The sequence below is a fragment of the Paroedura picta genome, chromosome 3 (assembly GCF_049243985.1).
Source record: "Paroedura picta isolate Pp20150507F chromosome 3, Ppicta_v3.0, whole genome shotgun sequence".
Lineage (NCBI taxonomy): Eukaryota > Metazoa > Chordata > Lepidosauria > Squamata > Gekkonidae > Paroedura > Paroedura picta.
The window spans coordinates 136006612-136021078 of record NC_135371.1 but is presented as its reverse complement, the minus strand read 5'-3'; the positions used below and the strand labels follow the sequence as shown (position 1 = coordinate 136021078).

At 49.8% G+C, this 14467-nt stretch overlaps 1 protein-coding gene across 1 annotated transcript in view; it reads left to right on the top strand.

Moving 5' to 3' along the window:
* The first annotated feature begins 460 nt into the window (after window positions 1-460).
* Window positions 461-14467, top strand: part of CYTH1 (cytohesin 1) — a 71154-nt gene continuing 57147 nt past the window's right edge. Inside the window, exon 1 of the mRNA XM_077328135.1 lies at window positions 461-927. Within this exon, the coding sequence (XP_077184250.1) occupies window positions 900-927 (28 nt within the window). The 5' untranslated portion in view covers window positions 461-899. The remainder of the gene's footprint in view (window positions 928-14467) is intronic.

Genomic DNA, 14467 nt, shown 5'->3' with positions numbered 1-14467 from the left:
GCTTTAGGCTGATCCTGGCATTGGGCAGGAGGTTGGACTTGATGGCCCCTTCCAGCTCTGACGATTCTGATTCCCAGCCAGCTGGATGACCTTGGGCCAGACACAAGTATACAGCCCGCTCTCAGCCTCACTTACCTCATAGTGTTTCTATTGTGGGGAGAGGAAGGACAGGCGATTGTAAACAACTTTGAGATTCCTTCGTGTAGTAAAAGGCAGGACACAACCCCCCCCCCCCCCGCTGGTCCTATGTTCTGCACCAGAGAGGTTGCACCTGGGCAAAAGAAAACCCCTCCTTCGACTAGAACAGAAGCGAATTCCCCCGTCAGTCGCGCCCTTCTGGGCCGCTCCTCCACTTTTCTCCCTGCCTCAAGCCGGCTTTAGGCCACCCGGTTCCCCTTCCTTCCGGCTCAGCCATTCCCAGCAGTGCCATATTATACGGAGCCATGCCCGTCTAAATGCACTGGAATGAAGGGAGCCTGCAGAGGGCCGCTGCTTCGATGGCCCTGGGGGGGCTGTGGCCCCTTCGTGCCTCTTCAAGCGCTTGTCGTCACGCAGTCGGGGTCGTGGCGGCGTGGTTAAAGGGGCGACGCCTTCTCCGCACGAGCCAGTCTTGCTCCGGGCTGCGAATCTGAGGCCAGAGTTCTTTCGGGTGGAACGACGCAGAGCACGAGCCGGGAGACGGGTTGCGCGGGGGTCGCTCGGCGGCTCCCCACCTCCAGCCCCGCCATCACGTGGCGCAACCCTCCCCAGCCCCGAGCGGCCGAGGTCCCGCCCCTCCTGCTCCGCCGGGGCGGCCGGTCTCCGTCACGTGTGCTCGGCGGTGGGAAGGAACTTGCTGAGTAGCGGCAGGAGCCTCGCATCGCTGGCAGCGGCCGCCGCGCCGGGCTCTGGTTGGGAACATGGAGGAAGAGGACGAGAGCGGCAGCGGTGAGCGAACGGACGGATCCAGGGCTTGCGCCAGGAGGGAATACTGGCGGGCGGGGGGGAGTGGAGCGGGCCCTTCGGCGCTCGGCACGCTGCCCTTCGACGGGACTGCGGTAGGGATCGCGCTGCCTGCAACCCTGCCAACACAATTGGAGGGGAGCGGGAGGTGGGAAAGTGCGGGATTGCATTGAATAACTTAACGGGGTGTTCGCCGTTGGCCATTCAGGAGCACGGGAGTTGGCCTCAAGGGAGCCCCCGCACATCAGTCAACGCTTCTGAAGGGGAGTCGGCGCGGGGCCGGGGCCTGGAGCGAGCATGGCCCTGGTCTGAAGCGGGGGGCTGGCGGGGGGCAGTTACCCTATTGCCAGCGGCAGGCTTCTCTAGACAGCTGTTGTGCTGGGTGATCCTGGGCAGGAGCAGCCGTGCCATTGGTATGGGGGGGGGCGCGTTTGGCAGAATCACTTCGGGGAAACTGCTGCGTTTTGCGAGTGGTGGCGAAGGGGCTCCGCGGCAGGCAGGCAGGCAGGCGCCGGCAAGGGGCGCGCGTGTACGTGTGCCGAGCGGGGCGGCGAGAGTTAATGAGCGACAGCTGGGCAGGCCGAGGGTGCCTTGGCCGGGGACTTTCTGCAGGCGTGTCTCCGCTCGGCCGGCCAGGCAGGGCAGCTGGGCAGAGAAGTGCGAACTCTTCCCGGGAAGGAGGCGGCTGCGGGACAGCTGCGTGGCCAGCTGATGCCCCTTCCTTTCCCCTCCGGCCCCTCTGACTGTCCCCTCGCAGCCCGGTGCCGGAGCTCTTTCCGAGGCCGAGCCTATCTTTGGGGCCGAGTAGACTCATTGCCGCGGTTGGCAGGGGCACCCAACCCCAGCCGCTGCTTTGCTGGCAGTGGAAGCCGGGGAGGATCTGGTGGGTTTCCTCTGGCCCATTGGCCTGTCCGGGGCCTTATGGGACTTGTAGGGAAGAGGCCCCAGCCAGATCCTGTTCTTAGCCAAATCACAACTCCAGGCATGCCCGTGGGAGTGCCTGCAGTGCTCACAAAATGGCCAAGTTCAGGGGGTGTACTTTTTAACCCCAGTGGCAGGGCTGGATTATCCATGTAGCACAGGGGTGGCCGAACTGTGGCTCTCCAGATGTCCATGGACTACAATTCCCATGTAAGGTAAAGGTAAAGGTATCCCCTGTGCAAGCACCGAGTCATGTCTGACCCTTGGGGTGACGCCCTCTAGCGTTTTCATGGCAGACTCAATACGGGGTGGTTTGCCAGTGCCTTCCCCAGTCATTACCGTTTACCCCCCAGCAAGCTGGGTACTCAATTCCCATGAGACCTTGCCAATTGGCTATGCCGGCTGGGTTCATGGGAATTGTAGTCCATGAACATCTGGGGAACCACAGTTCAGCTGCTATAGCACATGTAGCATGTACTACAGGCCCCACAATCCCAGGGGCCCCGTGCAGTGCCTTCCCCCAATGGATCAAGACCATAGCCTGTCTCTTCCCCCCATTTCCCTCTAAAGACACTCATCGAGTCACCCCTTTTCCATTGTGGGGGGGGGGGGCCCTCTGCCCCCAGTCTGGCTGCTTCCCCCACAATTGTACTCTGCTAGGGCCCCACAACTTCTTAAACTGGCTCTGGTGCTACAGGCCCCACAAATCCTTAAACCACTCCCACCCAGGGGAGGTAAAGGGATGGGAGAGGAAGCAGTAGAATCAGACCTGGAAGACTAAACTTATAAGGACTTGAATCCTTCCATGCACAAGGAGTTGTAATAAATTCAGAAATACTACCATGTATTTAATGATACGAGAATGGCTAAATTGCTAAGTGTTTTGCTTCTTTCTTTTGTTTTCTGCATCTGGTAAGGCTTGTGAGAGTTTGTACCCCAAAATTTCACGAGTCTGAAAGACTTCTTTTGCCCCCTGAGTTGTAATTTGAAGAAATGAATAAGATAAGTCTGTATTTATGACCCAAATTCTCTATCGCTTGTCATTTCTGCATAAGTCTAGACCTAGTAGGCAGGCTACTGTAACATGGAAGTTTTTAATCTTTCAGAATCAATGATCCGTGCCTGGTCTTGAGAAGAAAGAGAAAGGGCAACAGTATGAAATCTCTATATTGATTCAAGATGTACATGTTCCAAGTCATGTACTCTAGGCTTTCTTGCTCAATGGATATCACAATGTGTGTTGAAAGCAACTTTCTTGGTACATGTTGGGTCATAAGCGAGGGACATGATTGTAGGATGCCCCCCCCCCCCACACACACACCAATCAGTCCTTTGCTTACTTGGCTTGGTGTGTATGACCGAGCAATTGAGGAAATTCTCCTTCTTGGTTTAAAAATTTCTTGGTTGTGCTGCTCCCGGATCCATCTCTAATACTGGGAGCCTCTCTGCAGTGGGGTTGCAGCAAGAGAATTAATATGTATGATCCATTTATGAACTTGGAGGCTTCCTGTAGTGGAGCTGGGAACTCAGCCTTCATTTAGCAGCTGTGATGCATGCTTAGGGTGTAAAGACTTGCTCAGTTTGTTCCCTCTCTTGCATATCCTGTCATGAAAATGACACTCTGGGCTTTCAATGCCCAGGATGGCTTACGGCAGGAGTAGTCAACCTGTGGTCCTCCAGATGTTCATGGACTACAATTCCAATGAGGGGCTCATGGGAATTGTAGTCCATGGACATCTGGAGGACCACAGGTTGACTACCCCTGGCTTACGGGATCAGATACCCTTTGATGTCCCTGTGCTGTGGTGGTGTGTGGATTTGGCATGTGCTAGCTTCCAACCTTGGCTGTCTTGAATGCATCGGTTTTTAATCAAAAGATACTCCATGCTGAAGATGAAAGCCATAGCTGTAGGTCTATGGACATCTGGAGAATTCCAGTTTGGCTGCCCCTGCTGTAGGTTACGCTGGAGAGGCAAGAAGCGCTTTCCAGCAGGCTGTGTGTATGTCCCTGCTGTCAGCAACACGCCTGCTCTTGGTATAGTTGGGTGAATATCCCAGTTTGGTTGCTTCCTTCTTGTTGTGATTCTCCAAGTCTGGTGAAGGTGAAATGATGTTAAACTATGATGAATGCAGCTGCTTTCTCATTAATGAGTGCTGGATTCAACGTACAGCAGTAATCTCCCTTTCAGGCAAGCTGCCCAGCTTTGCTCATCATGTTGTGGAGACCTGTGTGCTCTGCCTGAAGAGTGCTGGGGGTGGGCTTCCTACATTTTCATCCGCTGAGGTGACCTGGGGAAAACAGCCGCTCCAGGGACAGAAGATCCTCCTTCCCAATGTCAGCCGGCAGATGCCAGGATGGGTGGAGGATTAGGATTTCTGAAGCTCAGCTGCCTCTTCACTAAACAGTTGGCTACCGTCAGGCTAGATGTTTTATCAGATTCACAGCCCTGCTATAAAACAGCCTGTGATTATGGCACCTCCAGCGTCGAGCAGAAAGTTGAAATACTTTTTTTAGTTGTCTGAACTATTGGATGCTTGAGATTTTTAAAGTTTTCATCTTCCACAGCATGCAGCATGTTTACATTTAAATAGCAGCAAAATTTGCTTGTACCTTTAGTGTAGTACCACTCAGAATTTTTCATACAGAGATTTTTAAAAACCCCTCTCAAATAGCCTTGCTCACCCAGAAGGAACTGGGAAAGATGAGGAGAGAATCAAGACCTTTGGGGGACTCTACTGGAATTGCACTTCACAGGAGAAACAATGTCTCTTTCTTTCTTTCTTTCTTTCTTTCTTTCTTTCTTTCTTTCTTTCTTTCTTTCTTTCTTTCTTTCTTTCTTTCTTTCTTTCTTTCTTTCTTTCTTTCTTTCTTTCTTTCTTTCTTTCTTTCTTTCTTTCTTTCTTCCCAGTATCCCCCCCCCCCCCAGTTAGCACATATGGCTGCACTGCTCCTTTGCTGCCTCAACTTGCGAGTGTGTTTGTTGCGTCCCTGATCTGGCTCTGGTAGGACAGCACTGAATGCCATCAACTTGTGGAGGCAGGGAGCTGGCTGCGCTATGTTGTGCTGTTTGTTTACAGGATAGCTAAATTTATCTGGATTTGCATTGGATGGGAGACATACTTCTGGGTTGTTCCAACTGTAGAGGACGCAAAGGGCACTCCTGCCAGTCCTGTAATTCTTCTATCATGGTAAGAATCTGCTCAAGAAATCCTTGCAATGTCTCCATTGATTTCATCCAGTAAGCCTTTAGGAGCAGCGAGCAGGAGCTGTTCCATTTTGCTGGGAATTGGGCACATGAGCCCCCTGCAGAAAGCCAGGTCTGAAACTATGAGCAGATGGGGGTTTTTTTTGCCTGACGCTGCATGACATCTGAGAACAGAGAGAGAAACTGCTGTGCGTGCACTCATGCATTGTATACCACATCCTCTGTAGCACATCTTTCATCATAACTAGATTGTTGCCCCACATCTCTGTTCCTCTTCTTGAGAGTCATGTGTGCACACCTCACCTCAACATCTTTGGCTTCACTTTCTTCTGCCAGACTCCCTTCATGCCTTGTTCCCACTGTCTAACCCAGGGGTAGTCAAACTGCGGCCCTCCAGATGTCCATGGACTACAATTCCCAGAAGCCCCTGCCAGCATTCGCTGGCAGGGGATCCTGGGAATTGTAGTCCATGGACATCTGGAGGGCCGCAGTTTGACTACCCCTGGTCTAACCCATCTGTGGGACTGGGCAAAATCTACTTGCCTGGTCAGCTAGTCCACTCCAGTTTTTAAAAATAAGACATGCATAGTGTGTGTGCCCTCTTAAGTTCTACCTTGTTTTTAGTCACGCCATTTCCTGGGCTTTGCTGTCTTGCCCTGTGGCAGCACTGTCTCTTCCACCTCTAGACTGTTGGGGAGATCTCTTACATAACTTATGGTTTGCTTGCCGTTGACATTGCTTCGTATGCTGGGCTGGTAATGAAATTTTTGTATGTGGGATGTGAACAAAGCAGAAGCTAGGCTTGTGTTACATTGCCGTGTGATAGCTACACACAGGGAGAATGCCACTGAATAAGGACTGTTAAGAGCTGTTAAAAACAGAAGTGACAGTCTGATAGGGATACAGTCCTATAGGGCATGAGGGGGAGGCTCTACACCAGGGGTGGTCAAACTGCGGCCTTCCAGATGTGCATGGACTACAATTCCCATGAGCTCATGCCAGCATTTGCTGGCAGGGGCTCATGGGAATTATAGTCCATGCACATCTGGAGGGCCACAGTTTGACTACCCCTGCTCTACACCAGTGAACATCCTGCCCAAGTGCTTCAATTTTTCTTGGAGCCTCATGGGAAAACAGGTTGCTGTTGATGTTCGTGGCTTTGTTGCTATAGGTATGTTGTTCTTGCTAACAAAGGAATATTCCTGCAGATTTCCACTCAGTGGGATTGGGCTACTTCTCTGAAATGAAACTGAAATGATGCCTTAGAACCAGCAGGTGGCACTCTTCTATTTCAGGTGACACATCTATTTCAAATGTTATGTTAGAGTCTAGATCAGGGGTAGTCAAACTGCGGCCCTCCAGATGTCCATGGACTACAATTCCCAGGAGCCCCCTGCCAGCATTCGCTTTATATACCTTTCGCATTCGCTGGCAGGGGGCTCCTGGGAATTGTAGTCCAAGGACATCTGGAGGGCCGCAGTTTGACTACCCCTGGTCTAGATTGACTCTCCACACTGGTCAGTTTTCAGTCCTGTGTGTTTGTAGCCCAGAAAAGGGGTATCCTTCTCTTACAGTCTTTTCTTACTATCCTGAGGTTGTCCCAGGGACTGCTGAGTTGATACCCTGGTTTTGCTGAGCCAAACCTCCTGATTGTACATCTGCCAAAGGAAGGAGACATGGGATCTGTGTGTGGAAATGCCTGTAGGGAGACAGAAAGTGATTCTTGGATTTGACGTGAACAGAACACAGGCTGCATGTAAGAGCATCATCACATGGGGACTTGGGTATTCACTTAGTAATTATTGCATGGCAAACTTACACACAGGAAGTGTAAATAATTTTTAACACTTAGCTGTATAAATATTTGCGCAGAGCCCTCCTGGGTGGAGCTGGTCCAGCCTCTGCTTCCAGTCCCTGGAATGCTACGGCCCAATCAGGACATCCTGATTGGGCCAGCCCCACTTGCACCTGCCCCAAAAACACCAGCCCAGGAGCGCTCTGGCACACTCGCCACCAATCAGAGCCTGAACACCCCTAGGACTGGTGCAGCCTTTCTCAGCCTCAGTGACTTGGCATGAAGGAGAGGGCTGGCTGGGACTTGCCTGAACCCCCCTGCCCCAAGCAGGCTTGCCAAGACGAGGAAATGCCACAGTGCACCTTCTGGGGGTTGGAGGAAGAGAGGAGGTGGGTCCCAGCCAGGGCTCTCATTTGCCCCTGGGGATGGGTGTGGGGTTGCTGTTGGCAGTGTCTGGAGCCTGCCAGGGAGAGGAGCGAGGCCCTGGCCTCCACCGAGAGCCATGGAGAACTGTGGGGGAAGGGCTGTGATGCAAGCCCTTGCCGCTGCATGCCAAGCCGTCGGTCAGTCTGTCTCCAAGCGGCCTGCTCAGCTGCCTGTACCACGCGAGGAGGCTGCCCAGCTGGCGGGGGGGGGCAGGGGGAGAGGGAGTCCCCACCATCTACCCGTGAGCTGGCCTGGCTTTGGTATGTAGGCAGGGGGCCTGCGGTAGCTGTGTGGCTTGTCGTTCCTGGCGCCTGCCTGCCCAACCACTCACACGTGGCCCCAGACCACCTCCGAGCCACACACTCAGCTAGCTGCCTTGCCCAGCTGGGTGCTAGACTCCGTGAGGAGGGCTGGTGGCTGCGGGAAGGCAAGTGTCGGCCTCACAGCCACAAGGGAGCCCTGCTACTGTGGGCAGGGGGGCCTGTAGCAACTGGGCATGGGGCGAGGCTGCTTGACGTTTGTGGGGAAGCAGGAAGGGGAGCCTTGGGCTTCCATGAGGGATGTCGTCACTGCTACCTGCCTGCAGCCGTGGCATGCCTCCAAGCTGCGCGTTTCCTCGGTGTGGTCCGGCCATGTGCTGGCCTCCTGTGAGAATGCTAGCCAGCTGGTGGCCAGGGACAGGGGGGAGGCAAGATCTACCATTGGGAGTCGGGTAGGGGGCCAAGGCTTTGGTGAGCATTTTTGGTATGGTGGAGGGAGGTGAGGAGTCCCCACTGGTGCTTCCTGCTGCTGCCCTGAAAACAGCCGCCAAAGCTTGTGGAGGTTTTGGGGAGCCTTTTCGGGGCAGCAGAGGGAGGTGCGGAGTCCCTGCCAGTGCAACCCCCAAATGCCCGCCAAGGCCTCTCCAGGACTCAGCTGGCTTGCTTGACTGGCTTTTTAGATAGTAATAATATAAAACATGTAGCCAAGTAGGTAAAATGGTTATGTAGGGGGATTGGACAATCCCCCTAAATACTAAAATCTAAGGGTTCTTGGGTGCAGAACCTAATACTGTCCTACAAACACCACACACTTTGAACATCCAATGCAACATTAATAGATTTCACTGTTCAGGGTTGTGTTCTGGGAAAGTGCAGAATTTAAAAGTGCAGAATTTAGTCTTCTGGCCATGTAACTCTTGACAGCAGAGGAAATTCATGGAGGACCAATAGGTGCCGGGAAAAGGGATGCAGAGTACTGTGAAGTATAGAGACTTTACTCTTGTATGATTGAAAAGCATCTTGCATATCTCCTCTGGCTTCTGAGCTGTGCTTGAGATCAGTCCATTTGCAAACCATTATATGTTAATGCAAGGGATGACATTTAAAAAAAAATAAACAATCATGATTTCAGGCTTCTAAAACTCGGAACGATAGCATGGCATATGCACAACCAGGGCTCATTTCATTTTTGTAAAAGGCCTGCCACACAGCAGCCCTCCCTCTCACTGTAGTCGCATGTATATATGGTTGTCCCCTGGGAAATGGTTGCTCACAGAGAACTGGCAGTTTTGTGGGGACAAGTCACATCCGAACAAAATCTGCTTGTCTGATCAGCAAATTTCACAACGGAACTTGCTTGGGAAAACAAACAGATGTGCATATGGTGTGCTCTGGCATTGGGGGTTCTGCTGGTGGAATGTTGCTGAGCATGCAACTTCTCTCTTTGTCTCTTTTGATTCTGATCATGGGGGAAATCGGGAGCTGAATTGGTGTCTCATGCTGTGGCCTGATTCAGGAGAGGTGAGGGGGAACATGGGTTTCAAACACCATTTCTCTTTTCTCTGAGGCCTCAGCTGATTGCCCCACCATTCACTGGAAAAATACTTTTTGAGTCTTCCATTTCCTCTCATGTTTGCTAATGCAGGCTCTTCCAGTACAATATTGCTAAACTTGGGTATTCTTGGTTTCAGAGGAAGTTGCATTTCTGTGCACTGTGTGTAAGCAGACTGCTGGAGTACTGGAAAGATGCTAAACTATATTTGTGACAGAGCGTGGAGAAGGCTTAGGAAGTCTCTTTAGAATAATTGGCATTTTGGCTTTTCACTAAAACTCTATACTGCTGTTAGTAAAAGTTTCAGTAACTTTGTTTCCAACACTGTTTTATTTTAACGTAAGATGAAAAGCAGTATTCTAGTCTCTGTGATGGTAGAAGGCACAGAGGCAGTATCTGCTCAAGGCTTAAATCATAGTGGTACGTAGGGCCAGGGTGGGTTGAGAGGAGTACATAGAGAGTATGGTCAATTCCAGTGCTGCATTTCTCTTTTTCCACCAGTCCTTTTATCTTTCACATCCCAGCCTGCCAACGACACTGTACTCCCAAGATTTCAGATTTTGTAAATGATACAGAGAGGAAATCACAAATGAGGTTGATGCAGCCTTATGTGAAATGTATTGTCATAACCAAGCAGCTGTAAACTTTAGGGTGTGTGTCCTAAAATAACTACACACTGCTGGCTGGGCTGGCTATCACGTTGGAAGTTCCAAACAACCAGGAACAGGAGTACTTAAAAAGGGATGCTGTTTCTTTCATTAAGATCATCCTTTGAAGCTCTGTTCTCTGTGTAACCACCGTCTGAAGAACGCTGGCTAGTCACGGCAGACAGGGCCCTCTCTAGAGTGGCCTCTTCATAGTAGGAATCCTCTCTCTGCTGTTGGGGAATGATTAGCTCCAAGAATGTCTTGACGTATGCCACTTGTTGTCCATCCCCCCCCCCCCAATTGTTTACTGGACACCCAGCAGCTTTGCATGTAGACATTGCACACATACACAACTTTGGCCATAAAAGGCTGCTTGTTCTTTCAGATGTATAATGTTTGAAAAAGGAGGGCTGTAATCGACAGGCTAGAATAAGTATTTGTTAATTTCTCCGCTGTGTTTTGCTCACAGTGCCTCCTTTTCTCTCCCCTCAAGCAATGTGCATTGGTGCTGATCAAGATCTTGAAGGTAGAGGGGGTAGTGTGGGTGGGGTACAAGCCCCTGTGGTTTATAGCAGGGGCAGTCAACCTGTGGTCCCTCAGATGTTCATGGACTACAATTCCCATGAGCCCCTGCCAGCAAATGCTGGCAGGGGCTTATGGGAATTGCAGTCCATGAACATCTGGAGGACCACAGGTTGACTGCCCCTGGTTTATAGGACAAGAGGAGTGGAGTATTGCATAAGGTGTGTGTCGCTTCCTACTCTGCTGGGAATTTTAACCTGTTATTTATCAGACTCCCCAAAGTGGGAGCCTTCTCCCCACCCACCACCCACCCCCATCGCGGCAGGTGGGTTTGAATGCCTGTGCTTCCTTGTCTCTGCTGGAAGCAGATTGGCCATGGCATTAATCCTGCTGTGCAGAGGATTATCAGACCCCGGGATTAAAGGATTTCGGTACAAAGAGCTGGGGAGGGACAGGGGGATGGGGCGTGCATGGGAACTGGAAAGGAGGGTGGGACTGACTGGGAGAAGCAGAAGTTCTTGCTGGCTAACGGGAACAGACTGCTGCTCTGTGGAGGTGGAAGGGCCACCAAGCCAGTCCTAGTGCTCACTGAAAACAGCCATTACACCACTGGCTGGGGATGGAGCTGACTGTGTGAAGCAATCTATCCGAGGTCCCCAGCTATATGTTCCCCTTGCTTTGCTAATCTGATGGGAGGACAGATGGGGAAGAGACTAAAACGATTGGCTGGGAATGCATAACCCCTCCCCACTCCCCATTGTAGCATATAATCCTCAGACATTTCAGCAAATTCCTCAAACATTGCAGAAAAGTCCACTAACTCTGAGAGCCAGCATGGAGTAGTAGTTAAGAGCGGCAGCCTCTAATCCAGGGGTAGTCAAACTGCAGCCCTCCAGATGTCCATGGACTACAATTCCCATGAGCCCCCGCCAGCAAATGCTGGCAGGGGCATCTGGAGGGCCGCAGTTTGACTACCCCTGCATAGAACAGCGTTTGACTCCCCACTCCTTTATATAGAGTCAGCTGGGTGACCTTGAGCCAGTCACAGTTCTGTTAGACCTTTCTTCACCTTCTTCACAGGGTATCTGTTGTGGGGAGAGGAAGAGAAAGCAATTGTTAAGTCACTTTGAGATCCCTTCGGGTAGTAAAAAGCAGGGTACAAAACACCCAGCTGTTCTTCTTTTCTGTTTTGAGGTGAGCCTCCTCCACAGACATTTTCATGTGGATACCATTGATTGATCAGTCTCTTTACTTGTTTCTTTTCGAGCAGACATAACCTCAGCATTCAGCCAGTATCACAATCCCAGTGTCTTTTCTAAATGTCTTGCATCAGCTCCTGCAAGGTGAAAAATGAGATCAGCTGAGCAATTGAGCGCATGCATCAGCCCTCCACAATCAGGGGTTTGAAGAGGACTCCAGAGGATCTGTACTCTGTTGGAACTCATTGCAATGATAAAAGGACTGGAAAGTTACCTGGCTCCTTTGACTGTGATCACAGTGTGTTTTGCACATAGCTTTATAATGGTTGAGTCATCCTTTTTAAAGGGTATATGTAAAAGGAGGCTTACGTACTACATTTGGGCTTTGTAGCATCTGCAACTACTGTCCGTTGTTTCTGAGTCACCTTCCCCCCTGTTCAAGTACTGTGTGTTCTCCCAATGTGCCACCTAGAGGATTTTTAAATGATTTTCTCCCAGTTGGGTTCCAAAATGGGGTAAACCCAGGAAGAAAGTGATATGACTGGGGGAAGGAGTGGACAGAACTTCCTGGTTTCCCAAAATGCTGGAACTCTGAGACATTCAATGAAGTTGATGGGCAGTAGATTCGGGAGAGCAAAAGGAAACAGGTGCTTTGCACAGGTGCTTGAAATGTGGTTGGGCACTTCGGCATCCAAAGCAGCCAGTGCCCATGCCTCCCCTTCTACCCCAACTATACTAAATATTATTTATGTAACACTAACTAGCAGTAAGCAATATAAACTATTTACTTATAATTAGGGCAACAAGCATTTCAGAACGTTATAACACATTTTAAAAATAAAATTGTTATGAGGGAAAAATGCAAACACAAAATTTAGTGAAAACTATTTTAAATCACCTTCATTATAAGGCAAAATATGACATTATCTCTGCTGAAATTATGTGAGCTCAAGAGCATACCTTTCCATTCTGAAAATAATCTTTCTACAGAAATCAACGTTGGATGGACAATTTAAAAAAAGATATTTTAAGGAAAAATATCATTATTTGTATTTTAAAAAATATTTTATTCTATTGCTTTGTAACCTTGAAGATACATAGCATTTCAATATAAATGGATCAAAAGATGCAAAATAATGCCTATTGTTGCCTATTTATAAGTTTAGTTTTACTTTTAAAAGTTGTAAGTTTTTGATCAAGTCCTCAAAACAATTCTGCTTCCGTACTTTGCAGAGACAACGCATGTAGCCTGCCTTGCTGCATTGTTGCTCCTGATAACCCCCCGCTTTTTCCTGCTAGTGGTTCCACTGCCAATCATGAATAGCGGAATGACTGAGAAATATATTTTATCTTGAAGGTGCCCCCTTTCCCTTGGTTCCCTAAGCAGCTGCTTATTCGATTAACACAGGGCTGACTAGATGAACCACTCATTCAACAGGGTTCTTAGGTTCTCCTGAGGTGATTTGCAAACATCAGCAGGCACTGGAGAAATAATGAATGGAACTTCCCCCAGTTCATTCTTTGTTGGCAATAAGGACATGGTAATGTGTGCTTGCCAAAACAACATATACTTCTATTGTTTAACAATCCTGAATGATGCCCCTTCTTTCCCAGCTTTCCTGGGAACTGTAACTCTATGTCTATATGACAGGTTAAGATCTTCAGGATGGCACAGATCTCTCCATTCACAAAGTTCTTTGGGCAGTTAGATATGCCTCTTAGTTAGGTTTCACATCTGTTTGCCTGCATTGAAAAGGTTCCGTAAAGGTAAAGTTTTTGGAATCCTGTTTCCAGGGCTTGAATCTGGGATTCCTGTCTCTTTTCATCAATGACACCTATGAACTCATCATTAGGTCAGATGTTAAAAAAAATTAAAAGCTGGAATTCAGCTTTGAAGCATATTGGTGAACTCCTGGTGAAGGCCACCTTCTCATGCCAGTGTATGTTGGATTTGCTGACAAAGAAGAATCAAGTTTCAGATCACTGCAGGGCAAGTGCCACAAAAGCAAGCAATACTAAAACGAAGACCATAGCAACAAGAACCCCGTGTCTCTTCACCCCTCCTTTATCCAGAAGACCCGAGTCTCTCTTTGGAAGGAAGTGGCCTGTATGTTTTTCTAAATAAATAAAATATAATAAAAAGTCCTGCGTGTGGAGACATGCAGAGGTTATATCTCTCGTATGATTTCTCACCAAGCTAGACAGCAGCTGCGACAGAGGGAACTGGTAGCCAGACTCTCTCCTGTTACCATGAGGGCTAGAAACTTTAAAAGAGACTAACTAATATCTCACTAGTAAAATGCCTCATTTGTCTCTGCAGGGCAGAATTGCATGCAGCCTTTTGCATGGAAGGAGGCCCGCTATGGCTGATCAATCTTGCCTTCCTAGGTGGGTGATGCAGCCTGGAGAAAGGCTCTTGTCTCCCACTGCGCAGAGAAGGGGCTTTGAACTGTGTCTGCCAGCAAGATCCACAGGGCTCTGGTTCTGATTCCTGTTTATAGAGTGGGCAGAAGTAAGCAAGAGTCCTGCTGGCTTCCTCATTCTACAGCTCCAGCCCTGCTGCTTTTTTGCACTTTCCATATGCAGACATGCCAGTCTTTGGCTCTGTATACACTATACATTCATACACCTTCCTTTTATGCAGCAACTGTTGCTATGCAACAGCCCAGCTTGCTAGATGCCTAAAGTTCTAATAATGCAGCCAGATAAAACCAGCCTAAAAGTACCCCCTGTCCAAACCTCCCCGGGGCAGCTGGGAGGAGTGGCTGGGATGGAGCTAGGGGGGTACCTAGGAAAAAGTTCCCAAGCTGAATTGCTGTGTGAATGGCATTGTGAGCCTCTCCAGCTGTACAGTACTAGTAATAATTTCCTGGCAAGGCGCTGGGATTGGCCAGGCTCAGTGCGTGGGAGCCTCTACTGTTCCTTCTGCTCCAGCCGGACTGGGGATCCCTCGATTGGTGTCTCTCCCCTGCCTCCTGCTAAGAGGAAGAGGCGGCG